Raw genomic sequence first — 18,448 nt, 5'->3', positions numbered from 1 at the left:
TGAGGCCTTCTCCCAGGCAGGCATCAGAACGCAATCTGCTCCTTACACATCAACCTCTCAGGTTGTTTTCTGCCCACCTCATGGCCTCTCTCTGTGTGTTAGAACTTGCTCCTGAGCCAGGAAAGGAAGGTGGCATGAATTCCCTCTCCATCCAACAATTTGTGGATAGGAGTAGGCAGGGCTACAGGGAGGCTGTCAGGTCCCTATTTTTCATGTTTTCCTTCACAAACATGCAGGAGGCCTCTGCTATATGCAAAGCCAGCCCATACTCCGCTGCAGAGGAGCAGAGATGTGGAGCCACAGCCTAGTGGAAAAGGTGGCGGACTTTGAACCCTGCAGGCTGTAGACACAGCAATGCTGGGCCCCTGTTGTTCGGCTGGCGCCACACCTGGCCCTCCACTCTGGTCCTGGCGCCTGTTTTCCCTCCAGGAACGCAGTCTTCCTTCCCCACTCACCCCTGCGGCTAGGGAAGGGCCGACTCCAGCCCCAGCTCCAGCCCCAGCTCCAGGATGGGCAGGTAGCCTTGGCCAATCAGTGTGGGCTTGGGGAATTCAACCCTGCCAGCCACAGAGATTGGTCAAGGGATGGGAGAAGGGCAATGCCAGTGCAAAGTAGCCCAGGACTTTCTCTGAATTTGGAGGAAATAAGAAGGTTTTTCTCCTGGGGCTGCCACCATAAGCAGTGAGCCCAAAGTGGCCAGCAGCCATCTTATCTTCGAGAGGATTGATCCGGCCAATTAATGAATGATGGAGTCAACGCTGAGGATTCCAACAGATGGAACAATGGCAGGAAACAGTCCTCACGAAACGGGCCGAGACCCTGACTCTAGCTATGTCTGAAGCCGCTGCTTCTCGTACCTTCTTAGTTACATGAGCAAAAGTAAAAATAATCTATATCTTTACCCTGGCCACAAGTACCAATTGGTTTACCATGGTTTGATTGACTGGGGTGAACCATCATTATACAAGTAGCTTGGGCAAGGGACTCTGGCATTCAGGTGAGTATATGTGATTTTGTAACAAAGTCCCTTAACCTCTGACACTCAGCTCTGCTATAAGAATGGGAAGCAGTGATATTCATTCCACAGGACTTTTGTGCCTCGTCCATAGTGGCAGCCCATTAAATTGGGGGATTTGTTTTTACCCCCAAGTAATAAAAGCACAGAAAGAAAGAGCCAGTCATATATGAATGTGGTTAAACCAGCCTGACCCCAAATCCTCAGAGCTGAGGTGTGAGTGTGTAATGTGACCCTGGTCCACCTGTAGTCCTGGCTTAATGCTTTTCCATTTTAAAAAGCGTCCCTCACCTTCCTACCTGTGCTGTGCCGGGGCCAGTTTGTACATCTCAACTCCACGTCAGTGATCTCACACTGGGAGTTTGAAAACGGCCATGTCGCTGTGTTTACACCATTCCAATCACCAGGGCTTTTTTCTCTTTTTGTTTTTCCCCACTGGAGAGCCAGTTGTTCATATTCCTCAGCACACCTCTACTCCATGGCATGGAGACGCTGGCCTCCTCCAGCCACCTGCGCCTACCTCGTAGTAAGGATGACACTCAACGGAGGGACAGGATGATGCTGCCCCTCAGCCCCTCCTCTGAGGCTTCCTGACATGTCTGATATCCAGAGCCTCCTTCCTGTGCTTCAAAATTTCAGGCCTGTGTTAAAATGCATCTCCTGGAGCTTACATGAAGCCATCTCAGAAATCATTTCCTTAGGACAGGCTTCACTCCCAAGGTCCAGTTTCGATGGTGGAGAGAGGGAAAGAACAGGAGAAACCTGACTGCCTGGTGGGGGCAGAAGGCCCTGCAGGCAGCTGGGCAGGGCAAAGAGGTACTTCCCCAGCCCCGCTCTGGGCAGATGGGTGGCTGCAGAGCCCTGGAAAAACCCAGTGAAAGCCAGAAGACTGTGAGTCAAAGCTGGGATCTGCTTCCCATGTGGGGTCCATCCTCCCAGCACCACACCCATGAAACAAACAAAATAACCAAGCAACACCGCCCAGCAACACCCCAGGCTCACAGGTAGCCCACAAGAAAGGTTATTGCCCCCAGATTCTCTTATGTACCATTATCTGTGGCTCTGTGGCACTACCATGCAGAGATGTCATGTGTGGAGACCAAGTGGACTCTTGTCATGTGGAAGAGGAAAGAGAAGGAACTGTGTGCCGGTGTGTTTGTATGTGTGTATGCGTGTGTGTGTGTGTATGTGTATGTGTGTGCTTCTATATGCCACACAGAGCCTAGTTTGGAGTTAAGCACGTGGCAGGAGCCCGGTCAATATTTTGTTGACTTTTGTGCATTTTGACTTCTTATGTTTGAGTCTCAAAAGCAAAGGCTGGCCGGGCGCGGTGGCTCACGCCTGTAATCCCAGCACTTTGGGAGGCCGAGGCGGGCGGATCATGAGGTCAGGAGATCGAGACCATCCTGGCTAACACAGTGAAACCCTGTCTCTACTAAAAATACAAAAAGTTAGCTGGGCGAGGTGGCGGGCGCCTATGGTCCCAGCTACTCGGGAGGCTGAGGCAGGAGAATGGCGTGAACCCAGGGGGGCGGAGCCTGCAGTGAGCCGAGATCACGCCACTGCACTCCAGCCTGGGCGACAGCGAGACTCTGTCTCACAAAAAAAAAAAAAAAAAAAAAAAAAAAAAGCAAAGGCTGGCTTGTTATAAGCCTCCTCAACAGTGCATTTAAGACAGAATTCTATTTCCAGAGATGCTTCGTAAACACTTTGGATTGACAAAATAAACCCCAGCCCTCAGCTCATGGGAGGTGCTCATAGTTTCCTTGGCGTAAACATGACTGTGTATGTTCATGCATGTGTGAGAGGCAGAGACATGGGGACAAGCGGGATGCAGTTCTCTGCAGAGCACCGAGTCTCGCAGGGACACTCACCGCTGAGCCCGTTCCAGGTGTACACCCCCGTCGGCCCCAGGAACGTCTGGTAAGGGTTGCTGATGCTGTTGTAGAAGGTAAACCCAGAGCTCAGCAGCGACGTGATCAAACTCAGAACCAGGAACAGGATAGTGACCGAATGCAGAGTTTTTTGGGAAGAATTATTCAGTATCTCTAAAACTAAAACAATGTTTTGTGAGTGCATAGTACATAATGCAAATACCAGCTCTGGCCTGGCATTCCTCCCCACCCTACCCTCTTAGTGACTTGAGTTAGCCATTGTTGGATGTCAGTTACAGATACCAGGAGCCTCCAAGTCACGCAAGAACAAGACCCGCATTCCCCACTGGAGGCTGGTTGTTGAATCAGTGGGTGCATGGGTATAACCGTGACACTACGGATAACTGGATATGTATCCTGATTTTGAAGTCCTCTAGGAAAGAGTTTACCTTCCTGGATACTGGCAGCAGGGCTGGACAGCCTTCCCATTACTGAGCTCAGGCTCCATCCTTGCCAAGGTGATTTTCACAGTTTCATCAGTGCCCCTGTTGCTCTGAGCACTAACTCGGCTTCCACTTGGAGGTACTCACAGGGTAGGTCACCCTGAAAACCTGTGCACTGTGAGAATCCCACAAGCCCTGTGGCGTCTGGGGTAATTCCATGAGTCAGGGGTGGCATCAGCGGAGAAAAGCCTAAGAAAGGTGACCAGGAAAGTGGAAGCCGAGGCTGACATAAGAAAATGACTTCTTTTGGTGCAAATCGAGTTGTGGGTCCTACTTCAGACTCCACTTCCCTGGGGCCAGAGAGGACCAGATGCCCAGAGGGCTCCAGCGCTGGAGACGGCTGGGAATTCGCCCATGAGTGAGCCTTGACTCTGCTTTCCAGGGAGAACTCTTCTGAATCTTAACAGCATTGGATGAAATTTGCATATTTCTTACGTGCAGAGGAGCTCCAGGCATGGAAGGACACTCTTATAAAATGAAGCAAAGGTACCCTGGCTGTCAGTCCTGGGTTCCTGGTTTTGCCTTTCTCAGGCTTCTGACCGCCACCAGCCATCTCCTCCACCTGCTCTTTTGTGGAGGACGCAAGGCCCAGGCACCACAGGGCTGCAATTACATGTAAGCCCAGCCCGGCCACGGGCTGTCAGGGTGTGTGAGGCCCAGTGGAGGAGGCCAGCACATTAAATAGTGTTTACAGGGATGTTCCATGAAAGTCACCAGGACATGGGAGAAAGTGATTAGGGAGAAAGAGTTCCGAGTCACAGTGAGGCCACAGCAACATCACTGGGAACAGGTGGGTAAAAACAAGTGAAAGCCTCTTTCTTTCCGTTCTGGTTTCTCTGGTCTCCAGGGAGAGAGCCTTGGAGACCTCACATCTTTATCTGGAGCAGCTTTAAAGAACAGAAAGCGAAAAGGCCAGGTAGGATCTCTGGTTTCTTGACCTAGGGGTGGTATTCCCTCAGTGTATGCCCACGGGTAGAAGGTCAAGGAGTTCGTAATGGAACCAGGGTGTTCCAAAGAATTCAGAGAACAGGCATGGGAGGCAGGAGACCCCAGGGTGCTGTGGGTACCCACGGGAGGGGCCACCAAGTCCCCTCCCCTTTCCCTCCCTACAGCACCGTAATGATTTAAAAATTCCTCGTTATGCTGAGCCCAAATCTGCATCTCCACAACTTAAACCCAGGGTCCTAATTCTCCTTTGGGAATCAAACAAAATTCACTTGCTCCTTTCCTGCCTGGCAGCCTTTCCAAATATTTGAGGAGGGATATAAATCCCAACATGATTAACAGCCCACGTTTCTGGAGTATTCTCTGCTGGGTGTGACTGCAAAGTCCTTGCCAGCCTGGCCCCCTACACGTATTTTATTCTAACTCTATTTCTCTTTCTCTCTTTTTCTTCTGTTTTTGGAGACAGGGTCTTGCTCTGTCACCCAGACTGGAGTGCAGTGGCAAGATCATCGCTCACTGCAGTCTTGATCTCCCGAGTTCAAGCAAAGAATCCTCCTGCCTCAGCCTCCAGAGTAGCTGGAACTACAGGATGTGTCACCACGACCACGCTCAGCTAATTTTTTTAATTTTTTTTTTTTTTTTTTTGAGTTGGAGTTTCACTCTTGTTGCCCAGGCTGGAGTGCAATGGTGCAGTCTCGGCTCACCCCAACCTCCACCTCCCGGGTTCAAGCAATTGTCCTTCCTCAGCCTTCCAAGTAGCTGGGATTACAAGCATGCACCACCGCGCCCGGCTAATTTTGTATTTTTAGTAGAGATGGGGTTTATCCATGTTGGTCAGGCTGGTCTCGAACTCCCAACCTCAGGTAATCTGCCCACCTTGGCCTACCAAAGTGCTGGGATTACAGGTGTGAGCCCCCATGCCCGGCCTTTTAAAAAATTTTCTGTAGGGACAGGATCTCACTATGTTACCCAGGCTGGTCTCCAATTCCTGAGCTCAAGTGATCCTCCCTCCTTGGCCTCCCACAGTGCTGCGATTACAGGCCACCACACATGGCCAGATAGACACGGGGCTCCCAACGAGACCCGACACTCCCCTTGGACGGGAGGACATCTTCACTCCATTTTTGAACCTCTTAATTCTATTTGTTCACTATTGTTTTCTTTTTTGGCTTTTTAATCAGCAGTGTTCCATGAGGAAGAAAAGTTTCCTCCTGTTGAACAGAGAGTGGGCATGAAGGAGATGTGGCCAGCAGCTTGCAATCGGGTGCCTGAGACACAGCCTCAGGCGCTGCTGGCAAAAGGGTCCTGTGGTAAAGACCCCTATCCAGAGAGAGCGGGCATCCCGAGTGGTGCGGGTCTTGGGGTGGGGCCTCCTAGACCAGGAGTGGGAGAAGCCCCAGAAGCAGTAATGACAGGTAACCCAAGGGCTCTGGCTGCAAGGGAGAGTGAGAAAGTGCAGGAAAGCAAAGGGGAGGAGAGAGAAAAGGGCAGGAGGAAGGCAATGTGGATATGCCTCACAGCGGTCGGCATGGCCGCATGTCCCTTGAAAACCCCTGGGATAAGGGAGCAGACCAGGAGAAGACTGGGCAAGACTCAGCTCAGTGGCCTGAAGACGATGACTTCACCACCCTGCTCCTCAAGTGGAACTGGGGACTGTGGGTACAGCCTACTTGTGCTCAATGGTGACTGGACTATTTTGCAATTTCTGCTAATAACCCATAGAGCGTGGTGAAATTCTCAGCATAGTCTTGGGCTATGCATCCCAGGGAAGGGCTCTAGCGGGGCATGGGTCACGCCAGCCACTGTCTATAGCCTGGGTGGGGATGGGTGGGGCCTGCTGGGCCTGCCTTCTGCGTGAGTGGGATGTGGCCACCTGGGCTGGGACCTTTTCCATCCCCGACCTCAGGTGAAATTTCTTGCCTCTGCCTATTGCTCACTGTGGAGGTGCAGCCTTTGGGGGATTAATATCACTAGAATTTAGCACACAGTTGTTTTGAAAGTAATAGAGGGTGACACCGGAAGAGAGAAGGAAAAAAGCTACAGCACATAGGACACACCTGTTCAGGGGGTCAAGTCAGAGGCTGCAGGTGAATCACTGCTGAGTCACCATAAGAGGGAATCACTTCCCATTCTGCACTCGCCAGCTCCTCCTGGACGCTAAAAGGGAAACTCCAGGATCTATCCCAAAGTTTGCTGGGGGCTAAATGAACTCACTCCTTAGCAAAAAAGGAGCTGTGTCCAAGGCCTCTGAAGTGGCTTGCAGTATTTTTCTGCTTTACACACTTAGTAAAAGCTGTTTTTGGGTATTCACTGGTAAATGGTTCACATTCCTTTTTTTTGTTTGTTTGTTTTTTTCAGAGTAAATTAGAAAGTGACTATTGAATTTAGTTTTGTTTGTGACTTTTGGTAAGATCTAATGATGTGATTTTTCAAAAGGGAGTCATTTGGGGCCTGTTGACTCATATTTTCTGTGTATTAAGGTAACAATTCATCTTGATTCTAACTGCTGCATTTTAAAATTATTTTCCGGCTTTCTGAATTTCCTGCCACACAGGTCTGATAGCTGTATCTCCACTCCAGCTCCTGGCTCAGAACTTAGACAATACAAGCTGAAAATTCAGGGAAAGTTATCAAGAATGAAATAACAATAAACTTCCACAGCATCTGACAGCTGCTCTCTGCCTGCAAAATTAGCAAACACATTCCGTTCTTTTTCTTCCTTTTAGGGGGCAAGCGTGTGAATCAGGAAAGCCACCTCACAATTGGCGCTAATTGCCCCAGGAAAGAGCCAAGAACGACGTGGCCAAAGAGAAGAGCGCCTGGCCTGCAGATCCCGCAGCTGGGAGGCAGAAACGTGCTGCTGGGCAGTGGATAATGGGCGCCCATGAGAGCCATCCGGACATCTGGGCTCCCCACGCAGGGAAATGTAACCCTTCAGGCCCCACTTGCCATCTGCCTTTTGAGTTCTAGTTTTCTGTAAGTCCTCGGACATCAAGGGAGAGCCCGTGGCTTTGTGAGTGGTTGGGTGGGAATTACCGTGACTCCCTCCGTAAGCACCTGGTCACCAGGGAGCCTGAACAGGGCAGCTCCCAGTGCCCGTGGGAGGAGCTCATTCGATCAACAGATCTCCAAGTGTGGCCTGACAGCTTTCCCAGGGAGCCCAGGCTGCTGCCTCAGCCTCTCAGAAAGTTGCCAGGGTTCCTTGGGGAGAAGTGGCCTGAGCCTGGGAGGGCACCCTGTTTGTCCTCTCTACTCTCCCCATCATAGTGTGATTATATCTCTGGGGGCAGATGATGAACCTGCTCTCCGGGAGAATCTCCTTATGTGGACAGGGTAGGAGTAGTTAAGGTGGGGGCTCTTCATGAATTCTGGAGAAATAAACTTCACTTGTTCTTCTCTTTGCAATTCATTCGTTTCTGCAGCAGGTTTATTTTTCTAATTATTTTTAGCCTGGGCTAATGGTGCAATGTTGAGCTCCCTGAGAACACATGGAGGTTGGTGGAGAAAAGAGACTAGCGGGCGGGGGAGTGCCAGATGGGGAGAGACTCCCGCCAGCTGCAGTGGATCCTGACTCGGACGCAGCACTCAAAGGCCAGCTGGGAGCCGAGCTTTCCCTCAGTCTGCCTTGCTTCCTTTGCAAGGTTGTCCAGAGCTTTTGCCAATAAATTAATTTAACTTCAAGCAGGCCACATCCAAAGGACTTGAAAAACAATACCCAGTACAGCGATGCCTGTCAATCTAGTGCCTGGCCTTGGTGGAAGCTGGTTGTTGTCCACACTGAATTAGGATCACCTGGGAAGATTTTTTAAAAACGAGCAGGTCAGGGCCTCGCCCCGCGGAGATTGCTATTCATTTGGTCCAGGGTGGGGATGCCTCACCCGCATCCCAGGTGATTCTACCTTCCGCTGTAGGCAACGTGACTGCTCAAAGTCCCACAAGTCTGCAAACCAGACTGTTCTTGGAACCGAGAACAAAAAGTGCAGTGTCACATGAGGAGAAATATCTCTCATAATAAAGTCCATCCTGGGCTGGTGACACCCTGTCTCTACAAAACATAAGAAAAGTGGTTGGGTATGGTGGTGCGTGCCTGTGATCCCAGCTACACCAGAAGCTGAGGCAGGAAGATCTCTTGAGCCCAGGAGGTAGAGGCTGCAGTGAGCTGTGATCGCACCACTGCACTCCAGACTGGGCGACAAAGCAAGACGCTGTCTCTAAAAAGAAAAGAAAAATCTTGCCGGGCGCAGTGGTTCATGCCTGTAATTCCAGCACTTTGGGAGGCCGAAGTGTGCGGATCACTCGAGGTCAGGAGTTTGAGACCAGCCTGGCCAACATGGTGAAACCCTGTCTCTACTAAAAATACAAAAATTAGCCGGGTGTGCTCGTGCATTCCTGTAATCCCAGCTACTAGGCAGGCTGAGGCACGAGAATTGCTTGAACTCAGGAGGTGAAAATTGCAGTGAGCCGAGATGGCGCCACTGCACTCCAGTCTGGGTGTGAAGCGGCCCGGGTGATGAAAAAACAAACAAAACAACAACAACAACAAAACTATCATAAAAACTTTTCCTGTCAAAATGATTCTGTAAAAAATACGTTCTGGTCAGTGCATAGGCTGAGTAATATTGAAATAACATTCACAGGAATTCCATGTCCTAAATGTGAATGACTCATTTTGCCATGATTGCCAGTGTGAGGAAACAGAGCACATTGTGCTTCCGGGACCCTGACCACATTTTCAAAACACAGAGTTAAAGGAATGACTTCTTTTTACATGGCACCCAAGACCCAGAACCGCGAAGGAGGTGGGTGTCCACAGTGTGAGCTTACACCTCCTAGCAGCTCATTTTTCAGGATTCTGTCCTCCGACAGGGCTTTGCAGACATGCATTTCCCCCAACCACCTTGCTTCCATGCAGAACTGCACACACCATGCTCCAGCAGTGAGTGCAGGGCACTCATTTTAACTGAGGAAGAGTCTTTCTCACACTGGGTGGTGGGCCCTCCAAGGCCAGGAACCACATGCAATTCCTTTCAGTATCCTGAGCCCCTTATACATGCAGCAGCTGCTCAGGGAAGTTTTTTTGAACAGAAATTAGATCTCCAGAACTTTGGGAGTAGCAAAGACAACCTGCTCACAGGTGGACATACAGGACCTGTCACTTTTCATCTGGATGTTGGGCCAACTAGGATGCAGCCGGTCAGCCTGAGCTGCCTGCACCCTCCAGTTACACACTGGAGGATTTCCTTACCAGGTCTGAAGGACGATTTTCCCCACAGATGGGCCAATGTTGGCTGAATTATTTTGGCACTTTGAAATCAGCCGTCATTGCTTCCTTCTGCTATTTCATTTCAAAATCTACAGTCAAAATTGGCTCAATATAATAAATACCATGCAGAAATACAGCAGAGGCTTGCAATAATTATTACTCTTGGGGGACTCTTGATGTGACCTCACCCTAGCCAAGAAGCTGATATGGTTAACTTCTCAACTGGAACAGTCAGTCCACCACTGCTGGGCAAGAAAGGGGCATTTATACAGATTTGATTGTGCTGCCAATGGTTGGTTTCTGATTTGAAGGAAGCCCCAGGTGGCCATGAGAAACCACAGGACAGCACGCCTGTCTCACTGTGCACACTGCAGGGCTGCTCCCAGGGGAAGCATCCCGGGATCGTTAGCAGCTGAACACTGCAAGTTGAAGATTCCAGTAACATGGCTTTCCCCTGTCTGAGAAAACTGCTTACAGGTGTTCAAGCCCAACGATTATTACAATCATTGGCAATGAAGACCCCCTAGGCTCTGAGAGGTCCTTAGGTGTCAACCAGAGTTGACAGTGCAGCCCCTTCATTAATTGGGTGGTGGTTCACCTTCTTCAGCACCAGGAGGTTGGGCAGTGACTTGGGGAAGGTCTGAATGTGGCTCCCCAGTAACAAAGACTGAAAGTAGAGATCCACCAAAGGGAAGGCAAATACTCTGCCTGGCTGTGCTCCCACCTGGGCTGCCACACCTACCTGGCCCTGGGCCCTTTCAGGGCTCTCCTTGACAAGTGCCTGCTGTGGTCTCCTGACATCACCATGCTCACGTCCCCTGACATCACCATGCTCACCTGCATGCACACAGGGCTTTAGAGCCAGGTCCTGACCCATCCTGGCCTTCTGTGAGTCTCCGTGCATAGAGATAGTTGATGCTTTCTTTGAAGCCATTTATCTCAAATTGGAAATCAACTGGTTCCAAACAGACACCATATGGAAACCAAAAAGACTTGTAGGTTTTGTCTCTTACTTAAAATTTTTTAAATGTGTCTGAGGCTTCAGGGCAGTTTTTGGTTTTGAAAATGCTATTCACATAACTGAAAGCATGACTGAGTCTTTGAAAGTTGCTGTAAAGCCAATGTTCCCCATCCTTATGGGAAGCTGAGGTTGACACCAGAGGAGAGGTCCCTGAAAGGCCATGGCAATGCCAGGGGAGACGCTGCTTTTGCTAACATCTAAAGGACAAATGTGTAACTTGGAACATAACCAGGTTGCTTTGGATTTAAGAAAATAGTTTCATTAACAAAGTCATAAACACACTAGAGCTAGAACTTAGAGCTAGTGTCTAGGACTCAAACTTCTTCATGCATTACACAAGGACTAAACATTACATGTGTATAAGGTAGAAAATGATGCGTATTTATAAGTCAAAGGGTAATGACTGTGTGATACCCAATAATGCCTGTATAATACTTGCATACAACATTGTTCAAAACAAAGTCCATTTAATGTGTTACATAATTTACGAATGTTTTTAAATTTAGAAAACGTGAAGGTAGGTATCGAACCTCAAAAGTCAAATAAGTAGCTAAATCAACTTACTATTCTCAATGAACTTTTAATTTTCCTTCCATTGAGAGGAGGGCATTATTATATAAGAAATCAGAAAAAAAAGTTTAGGAATTCCTATCAAATATACAATTAATAAATTAATGGAAATTTAATATTTCCAACGATTAGATATTTTGGAGGTAAATTAAAATCAGTTAAAGAAATGAACTTGAGAAATAGAGATAATAAATTTTCCATTTTACTCTTTCCTGCATAGATGCCACTTGCGAAGTTCTAGACAGAAGCTGTGGCTCCAACTAAAAAGCCAGTCAATACAGTTAAAACATGTGTTCCTACTGGCTATTCAATGCCATATTGATGCCACATGTTTTTACTTATTTACTTGTCAGTCAACTTGGTAGGTATTATTTAAATACAGCCACTGCTAGAATGATACAGACTATTGTATTAATAGACACAAGCAGAACCGAGGAAGCTCAAATAATGACATGGCAAATTTCCAAAATTATGAGTTAGGCTTGTATCTTCAGCCTAACCCAAAACTTACAAAGAAATTATTTTTGAATGGTTATTTGGCCCAAATATAGAATGACATAAACCTTAATTCAATCTCACTATATCCATTCAAATTAGTTTATCATTTACCTGCAAACTTTTTCTTTGGTTCTGCAAGTCCGTGACTCAATTCTTGATTACTCTCCCCATGAAAAAGTCCGTAAGTGATGAAAATGCTCCCATTTGAAGCAGAGTCTCTAACAGCAATTGTACTGGTGATCCATGCTTGTGTCCCAAGAATAGAGCAAATTACAATGAAGGACCCAAGGCTGGTGAAAAAGCTTGATAAGAACATCAGTGTCTTCTTTGTGGTAGGCATTTTCACAGGAAAATAAGTTCTCTAGGACAAAAAAATGAATATTTTCTTACAACACTTTTGGACCTTATCTTTTGAAGTCTAGTATTTAGAAATGGAATCTAACACTTTGTTGTCAAATATAAAATCTCACTCTTCCTGAGGAAGGGTTATGCTAATGGACATTGAACTCTGAACATGGCCATAAAATTAACAGTAGCTGAACTTTGGTCTGGAGTAAGAGGCTGCTATGGTTACAGCCAACCAACGTGAACAAGGGGTGGGCATGGTCTTCCCAGGGACTTCCTCAATCACGCAATTAATTTATAATCCTTGGCCAAGTGTCATGGGAGCAAGTTTAGCCTACCATATCATGACAAGAGTAGAATTCCTGAATAATAGGGCGTGGAGGATCTGTATTCCCAAAGCGTTGCTGAGTCTAGCAGACAACAACATGAAACCCCAACACCTCCAAGAATTATTGGAAATATGTAAACATATACTTCACTATTGTGGACATTTATGTTGTTTCAATTTCACAATTATGTTTGAGAAAGAACACACAAATATCTTTAGGCATAAACCTTTGTTCATATCTCCACTTATTTCCTTGCTTAGACTTCTAGAAGTTTGACAAAGTCTGGATTTTTCTGAAGTTTTTGCTGTGCATTGCTCAGTTTCTTTACTCGTTAGTGATTTGACTCTTAGAATTGTTCCACGAGGAAATCCTAAGGAGGGTAAGCCTTTGTCAAATGTACTGTGGAGTGCAAAGAGAAAAGCTTACACCTCCTTATGTTTTATACCTCTCTATTTTTAGACTTTATCAGAGAGGTATGGCTTTCAAATTTCGTCTTCCAAATTGGATCATATTTGCATATTATTTAAATTATATCTTGAAACGTTTCATCTTTATCATTTTTTAGTACTCTGATAGAGATGGTTCTGAACATTCTTGCTTTTGGTCATTATATCTGTATCCACTCTGTTGAGTGGTAAATAGTTTATAAATGGTCATTTCTGGACTTTCAAAAAACTCTCCCACTTAGCGAAAAGATCATTTCTTTAGATGATAAATAGACATTCGTAGCATGTTTTCCATACTGCTTTTTACTGTATTCTTTGATTATTTAGTAATATCGTATTAAGTTGGTGCAAATGTAATTGTGGTTTTTGCCATTGAAAGTTACATTTACTTTTAATGGCAAAACAACACAATTACTTCATCCTTTACTTTTCTTCATTAACACGTAACTTATTTGTGGAATTGGCTGATCATCTGTCTTTTCCGTTACGGTAACTAGATGACATGCTCCAGGAGGTGGACATGTTTGTTTTTTTTTTTTTTTTTTTTTTTTATTATACTTTAGGGTTTTAGGGTACATGTGCACAATGTGCAGGTTTGTTACATATGTATCCATGTGCCATGTTGATTTCCTGCACCCATTAATTCGTCATTTAGCATTAGGTGTATCTCCTAATGCTGTCCCTCCCCCCTCCCCCCACCCCACAACAGTCCCCGGAGCGTGATGTTCCCCTTCCTGTGTCCATGAGTTCTCATTGTTCAATTCCCACCTATGAGTGAGAACATGCGGTGTTTGGTTTTTTGTCCTTGCGATAGTTTACTGAGAATGATGTTTTCCAGTTTCATCCATGTCCCTACAAAGGACACGAACTCATCATTTTTTATGGCTGCATAGTATTCCATGGTGTATATGTGCCACATTTTCTTAATCCAGTCTATCGTTGTTGGACATTTGGGTTGGTTCCAACTCTTTGCTATTGTGAATAGTGCCGCAATAAACATACGTGTGCATGTGTCTTTATAGCAGCATGATTTATAGTCCTTTGGGTATATACCCAGTAATGGGATGGCTGGGTCAAATGGTATTTCTAGTTCGAGATCCCTGAGGAATCGCCACACTGACTTCCACAATGGTTGAACTAGTTTACAGTCCCACCAACAGTGTAAAAGTGTTCCTATTTCTCCACATCCTCTCCAGCACCTGTTGTTTCCTGATTTTTTAATGATGGCCATTCTAACTGGTGTGAGATGGTATCTCACTGTGGTTTTGATTTGCATTTCTCTGATGGCCAGTGATGAGGAGCATTTCTTCATGTGTTTTTTGGCTGCATAAATGTCTTCTTTTGAGAAGTGTCTGTTCATGTCCTCTGCCCACTTTTTGATGGGGTTGTTTGTTTTTTTCTTGTAAATTTGTTTGAGTTCAATGTAGATTCTGGATATTAGCCCTTTGTCAGATGAGTAGGTTGCAAAAATTTTCTCCCATTGTGTAGGTTGCCTGTTCACTCTGATGATAGTTTCTTTTGCTGTGCAGAAGCTCTTTAGTTTAATGAGACCCCATTTGTCGATTTTGGCTTTTGTTGCCATTGCTTTTGGTGTTTTAGACATGAAGTCCTTGCCCACGCCTATGTCCTGAATGGTATTGCCTAGGTTTTCTTGTAGGATTTTAATGGTTTTAGGTCTAACATATAAGTCTTTAATCCATCTTGAATTAATTTTTGTATAAGGTGTAAGGAAGGGATCCAGTTGCAGCTTTCTACATATGGCTAGCCAGTTTTCCCAGCACCATTTATTAAATAGGGAATCCTTTCCCCATTTCTTGTTTTTGTCAGGTTTGTCAAAGATCAGATAGTTGTAGCTATGCGGCATCATTTCTGAGGGCTCTGTTCTGTTCCATTGATCTATGTCTCTGTTGTGGTACCAGTACCATGCTGTTTTGGTTACTGTAGCCTTGTAGTATAGTTTAAAGTCAGGTAGCGTGATGCCTCCAGCTTTGTTCTTTTGGCTTAGGATTGACTTGGCGATGCGGGCTCTTTTTTGGTTCCATATGAACTTTAAAGTAGTTTTTTCCAATTCTGTGAAGAAAGTCATTGGTAGCTTGATGGGGATGGCATTGAATCTATAAATTACCTTGGGCAGTATGGCCATTTTCACGATATTGATTCTTCCAACCCATAAGCATGGAATGTTCTTCCATTTGTTTGTATCCTCTTTTATTTCATTGAGCAGTGGTTTGTAGTTCTCCTTGAAGAGGTCCTTCACATCCCTGGTAAGTTGGATTCCTAGGTATTTTATTCTCTTTGAAGCAATTGTGAATGGGAGTTCACTCATGATTTGGCTCTCTGTTTGTCTGTTATTGGTGTACAAGAATGCTTGTGATTTTTGTACATTAATTTTGTATCCTGAGACTTTGCTGAAGTTGCTAATCAGCTTAAGGAGATTTTGGGCTGAGACAATGGGGTTTTCTAGATATACAATCATGTCATCTGGACATGTTTGTTTTGTGTACCACTGGATTCCAGGGACTCTCAAAGAGCCTGGCCCAGAGAAGACACTCAGCAAACATTTGTTCAATAAATTATTGGAGATATGTACACACATACTCTACTGCTGTGGACACTTACGTTGTTTCTATTTTAAAATTATGATTAAGGAAGGACAATGCATGAACATCCTTATGCATAAACCTTTGTCCATGTCTCTGATTATTTCCTTGCTTAGACTTCTAGAAGTGAGTCAAAGTCTGTGAATGTTACTGAAGCTGTTGCTACACATTGCCCAGCTGCTCATTAGAAAAAGATACCAGTCACCTGCCATGCCCTTAACACAGTGAAGGTGCACACTTTCCTACAACCTCAAAATAAGTATATTATTGGGAAAACTTACTATTTTTTTTCCATTTAAGTCTATTTATTTTGACCACACTTGTAAAGGGTGGGACAGAATTTCAGTAGTTAGTTCCTTCTGGCCTTATTCTTAGTGTGGAAAATAATTTCGTATTTATTATTGTATTCTGTATTACATAGGCCCATTACAAAAATGTATTCAAATGGAACTGGCAAGAATAAAGAAGAAAGTAAATATAATAAATAATTTATCCTAGAAGAAGTAATTGGTTCATAGTTGGGCAAAGACTTGCATATAGCTTTATGTCTTAGTTTCCTGCTGCTGTAACTGAAGACCTGAGGCTGGGTGATTTATAAAGAACAGAAATTTATTTCTTACAGTTCTAAAGGCTGAGGAGTCCAAGCTGAAGGGGCTGCATCTGGTGAGGGCCTTCATGCTAGTGAGGATTCTGAGTCCTGTGGCGGCACAGGGCATCATGGTGGCCAGATAGCAAGTGGGCTGACAGTGCTAGCTCAGGTTTCTCTTCCTCTTCTTATAAAGCCACCAGTCCCACTCCGGAGAAAACCCATTGATCCATTAATCCATTAGTCCATGAAATAATTAATGCATTCATGATGGCAGGGCCTTCATAACTCTATTGCCTCATAAAAGTGGCAACTTTCCATACTGCCACAGTGAAACTCACCAATACGAGTTTCAGAGGAGACAAACATTTGGTGTAGCACCATGCACACATTTATAATAAAACTGAGTCCTACTCTATGTTCTATTTTATAATCTGCGTCATAAAAATTTCAACAACTTGCCATGGCAATCCTTTCATGTCAATAGATCACATTTACCATTGCACAAAGCAAGCACAAATTATTTCTACGAACCCTTTTTGGTGGACATTGAGGTCGTTTCTAGCTTTTCACTGCTGTACCCCTGATGTGGTGATACTCCTTTTATGTTCGACCTTGCTAACCATTCTAGGTATTTCCTTGAGATAAATTCTGAGAAGGAGAATTGTTGAGTCAACAAAAATATGTGTACACCAGTTGAAAGTGTGTCCCAATTTAAATTCCTACCAACAGCATTTTGTATTAGAGTCCCCAATTTCCACAGCTTCCTCACAGCATAGTATTGCTAGTATTTTTAATCTTTCACAAGCTGGGAGATAAGAAGTAGCTTGTTGGCATTATTTGATTTTTACATGTCAGTTAGAGTTACTATACTCTAATAAGCTTATTACCTATGTGTATTTTTACTGACACAGTTTTCTGTTTATGATGTTGGCTCATTCATTACATAGAGAGGTTTTTTATTCATGATTTTTTGTACAGTAAAGATAGTAAACTTTTGTCAGTTCTGTGTATCTTGTGGATATATATATGTATACTGAAATATATTCATTGAATATATATATTCATTTTGTTATTTGCATTTCAATCATATTTATACATTTATACATTTTAAACATATGCGTAGATATTTTGCTGGCTCAAGTTAAAAATGTCTATGTAACCGAATATTTCAGTCTTATGCTTTATACTTTCAGGATTTGGTATCCCAACTCCAAAGTTATTAAGGCTATTTACATATAAAAACCAACTCAAGTTTGTGTGAAACAGAAAAGTGATTTTTTTTTTTTAAAGATGTAGGATTATTTTGCATTACCCAAGGTGAGGTGACAATGAGAACTCAGGAAAGTACTGGAACTAGAATTTCTATTGTCTTCTCTGCTCCTTACTGCATATCTGTTCATTTCCTGGGTTTTTTTCTAATATTAAATGTTATCTTTGCTGCTATTCTGTTGCTGTCTTTTATTTCACTTTTCCTCTTCTAATTTTCTGAAATGAATATTTTATTTTCTTAATTATTTTGTTTTTGCATTAATAAAATATTTAAAACCATGAATATTTTTCTCTTAATATATATATATCTTTGGCTAGGTTCCATAGGTTTTTACATATGTTAATTGGCATTTAACATCTTGAAATTGCATTTTTTATTTCCTGTTTGTTGAGGACAAAGTTTGTAAGATAATTGTATGATAGCATTATTTCTATTTTGTTTATTTGTTTCTAGTTTTCTACAATTTTAATCAAAGAATGTGATCTTAAAATATATCTACTCTTAGGGTTTTATTGAGATTTTATTTGTAGACAATTTATAATCAATGTTTATAAATGTTTAAAACATTTTTTGTCACTCTATGCTGTTCCGTTTAATGGATTTACCATCATTTATTTAACAATATTTTATTTTGGCCATTTTGGATATTACTAAGTTTTTTGCTTATATAAATTTGCTTAAATACAGATCATTAACTATATCCTTAAAATAAATCTCAGGAGAATTGCTGACTCAGATAGACATTTTTAGATTTATTATATTAAATACAAATTGGCCCCAAACTGGCTTGCAATTCATAATCCCAACATAAATGTATGAGAAAGCCCTTTTTTCTATAGCACTGGAAAATTTTGTTATTTTATATGTAATATTGCTTTAAGTTACAATTCTATGGTTTGCTTTTCTGTCACTATAGTTTTGGCTTTTCTAGAATTTCATAAAAATGGTATATTATAGTAAGTAGTCTTCTGTATCTGACTATTTTTTAGATTAATCTAGATATAGATACACACATTTGTTTATCCACTCAGCAGTTGATGGACATTTTGGTAGACTCAAGTTACATTGATATATTATATTTGTTAAGAATAAAGCTGTTATGCATTCGAGTACAAGTATACGTGTGGATATCTGATTCCTTTTTCTTGCGTAAATAAATAAGAAAGATATTACTGGAACA

General features: G+C 43.9%; 1 protein-coding gene across 3 annotated transcripts in view; it reads right to left on the bottom strand.

Moving 5' to 3' along the window:
• CLRN3 (clarin 3) overlaps positions 1–18,448 on the bottom strand; it is a 31,457-nt gene that overhangs the window by 3,318 nt on the left and 9,691 nt on the right. For all 3 annotated transcript variants that reach the window (XM_055245610.2, XM_055245620.2, XM_063616665.1), the window contains 2 exons: positions 11,801–12,050; positions 2,890–3,069 (listed from right to left, as the gene is read on the bottom strand). In XM_055245610.2, coding sequence (XP_055101585.1) covers positions 2,890–3,069; positions 11,801–12,029 — 409 coding nt within the window. In that variant the 5' untranslated portion in view covers positions 12,030–12,050. The remainder of the gene's footprint in view (positions 1–2,889; positions 3,070–11,800; positions 12,051–18,448) is intronic.

Source organism: Symphalangus syndactylus, chromosome 2, assembly GCF_028878055.3.
Source record: "Symphalangus syndactylus isolate Jambi chromosome 2, NHGRI_mSymSyn1-v2.1_pri, whole genome shotgun sequence".
NCBI classification, from domain to species: domain Eukaryota; kingdom Metazoa; phylum Chordata; class Mammalia; order Primates; family Hylobatidae; genus Symphalangus; species Symphalangus syndactylus.
Note: the sequence above shows the minus strand (reverse complement) of the source record. Positions and strands in the feature narration are given on the sequence as shown.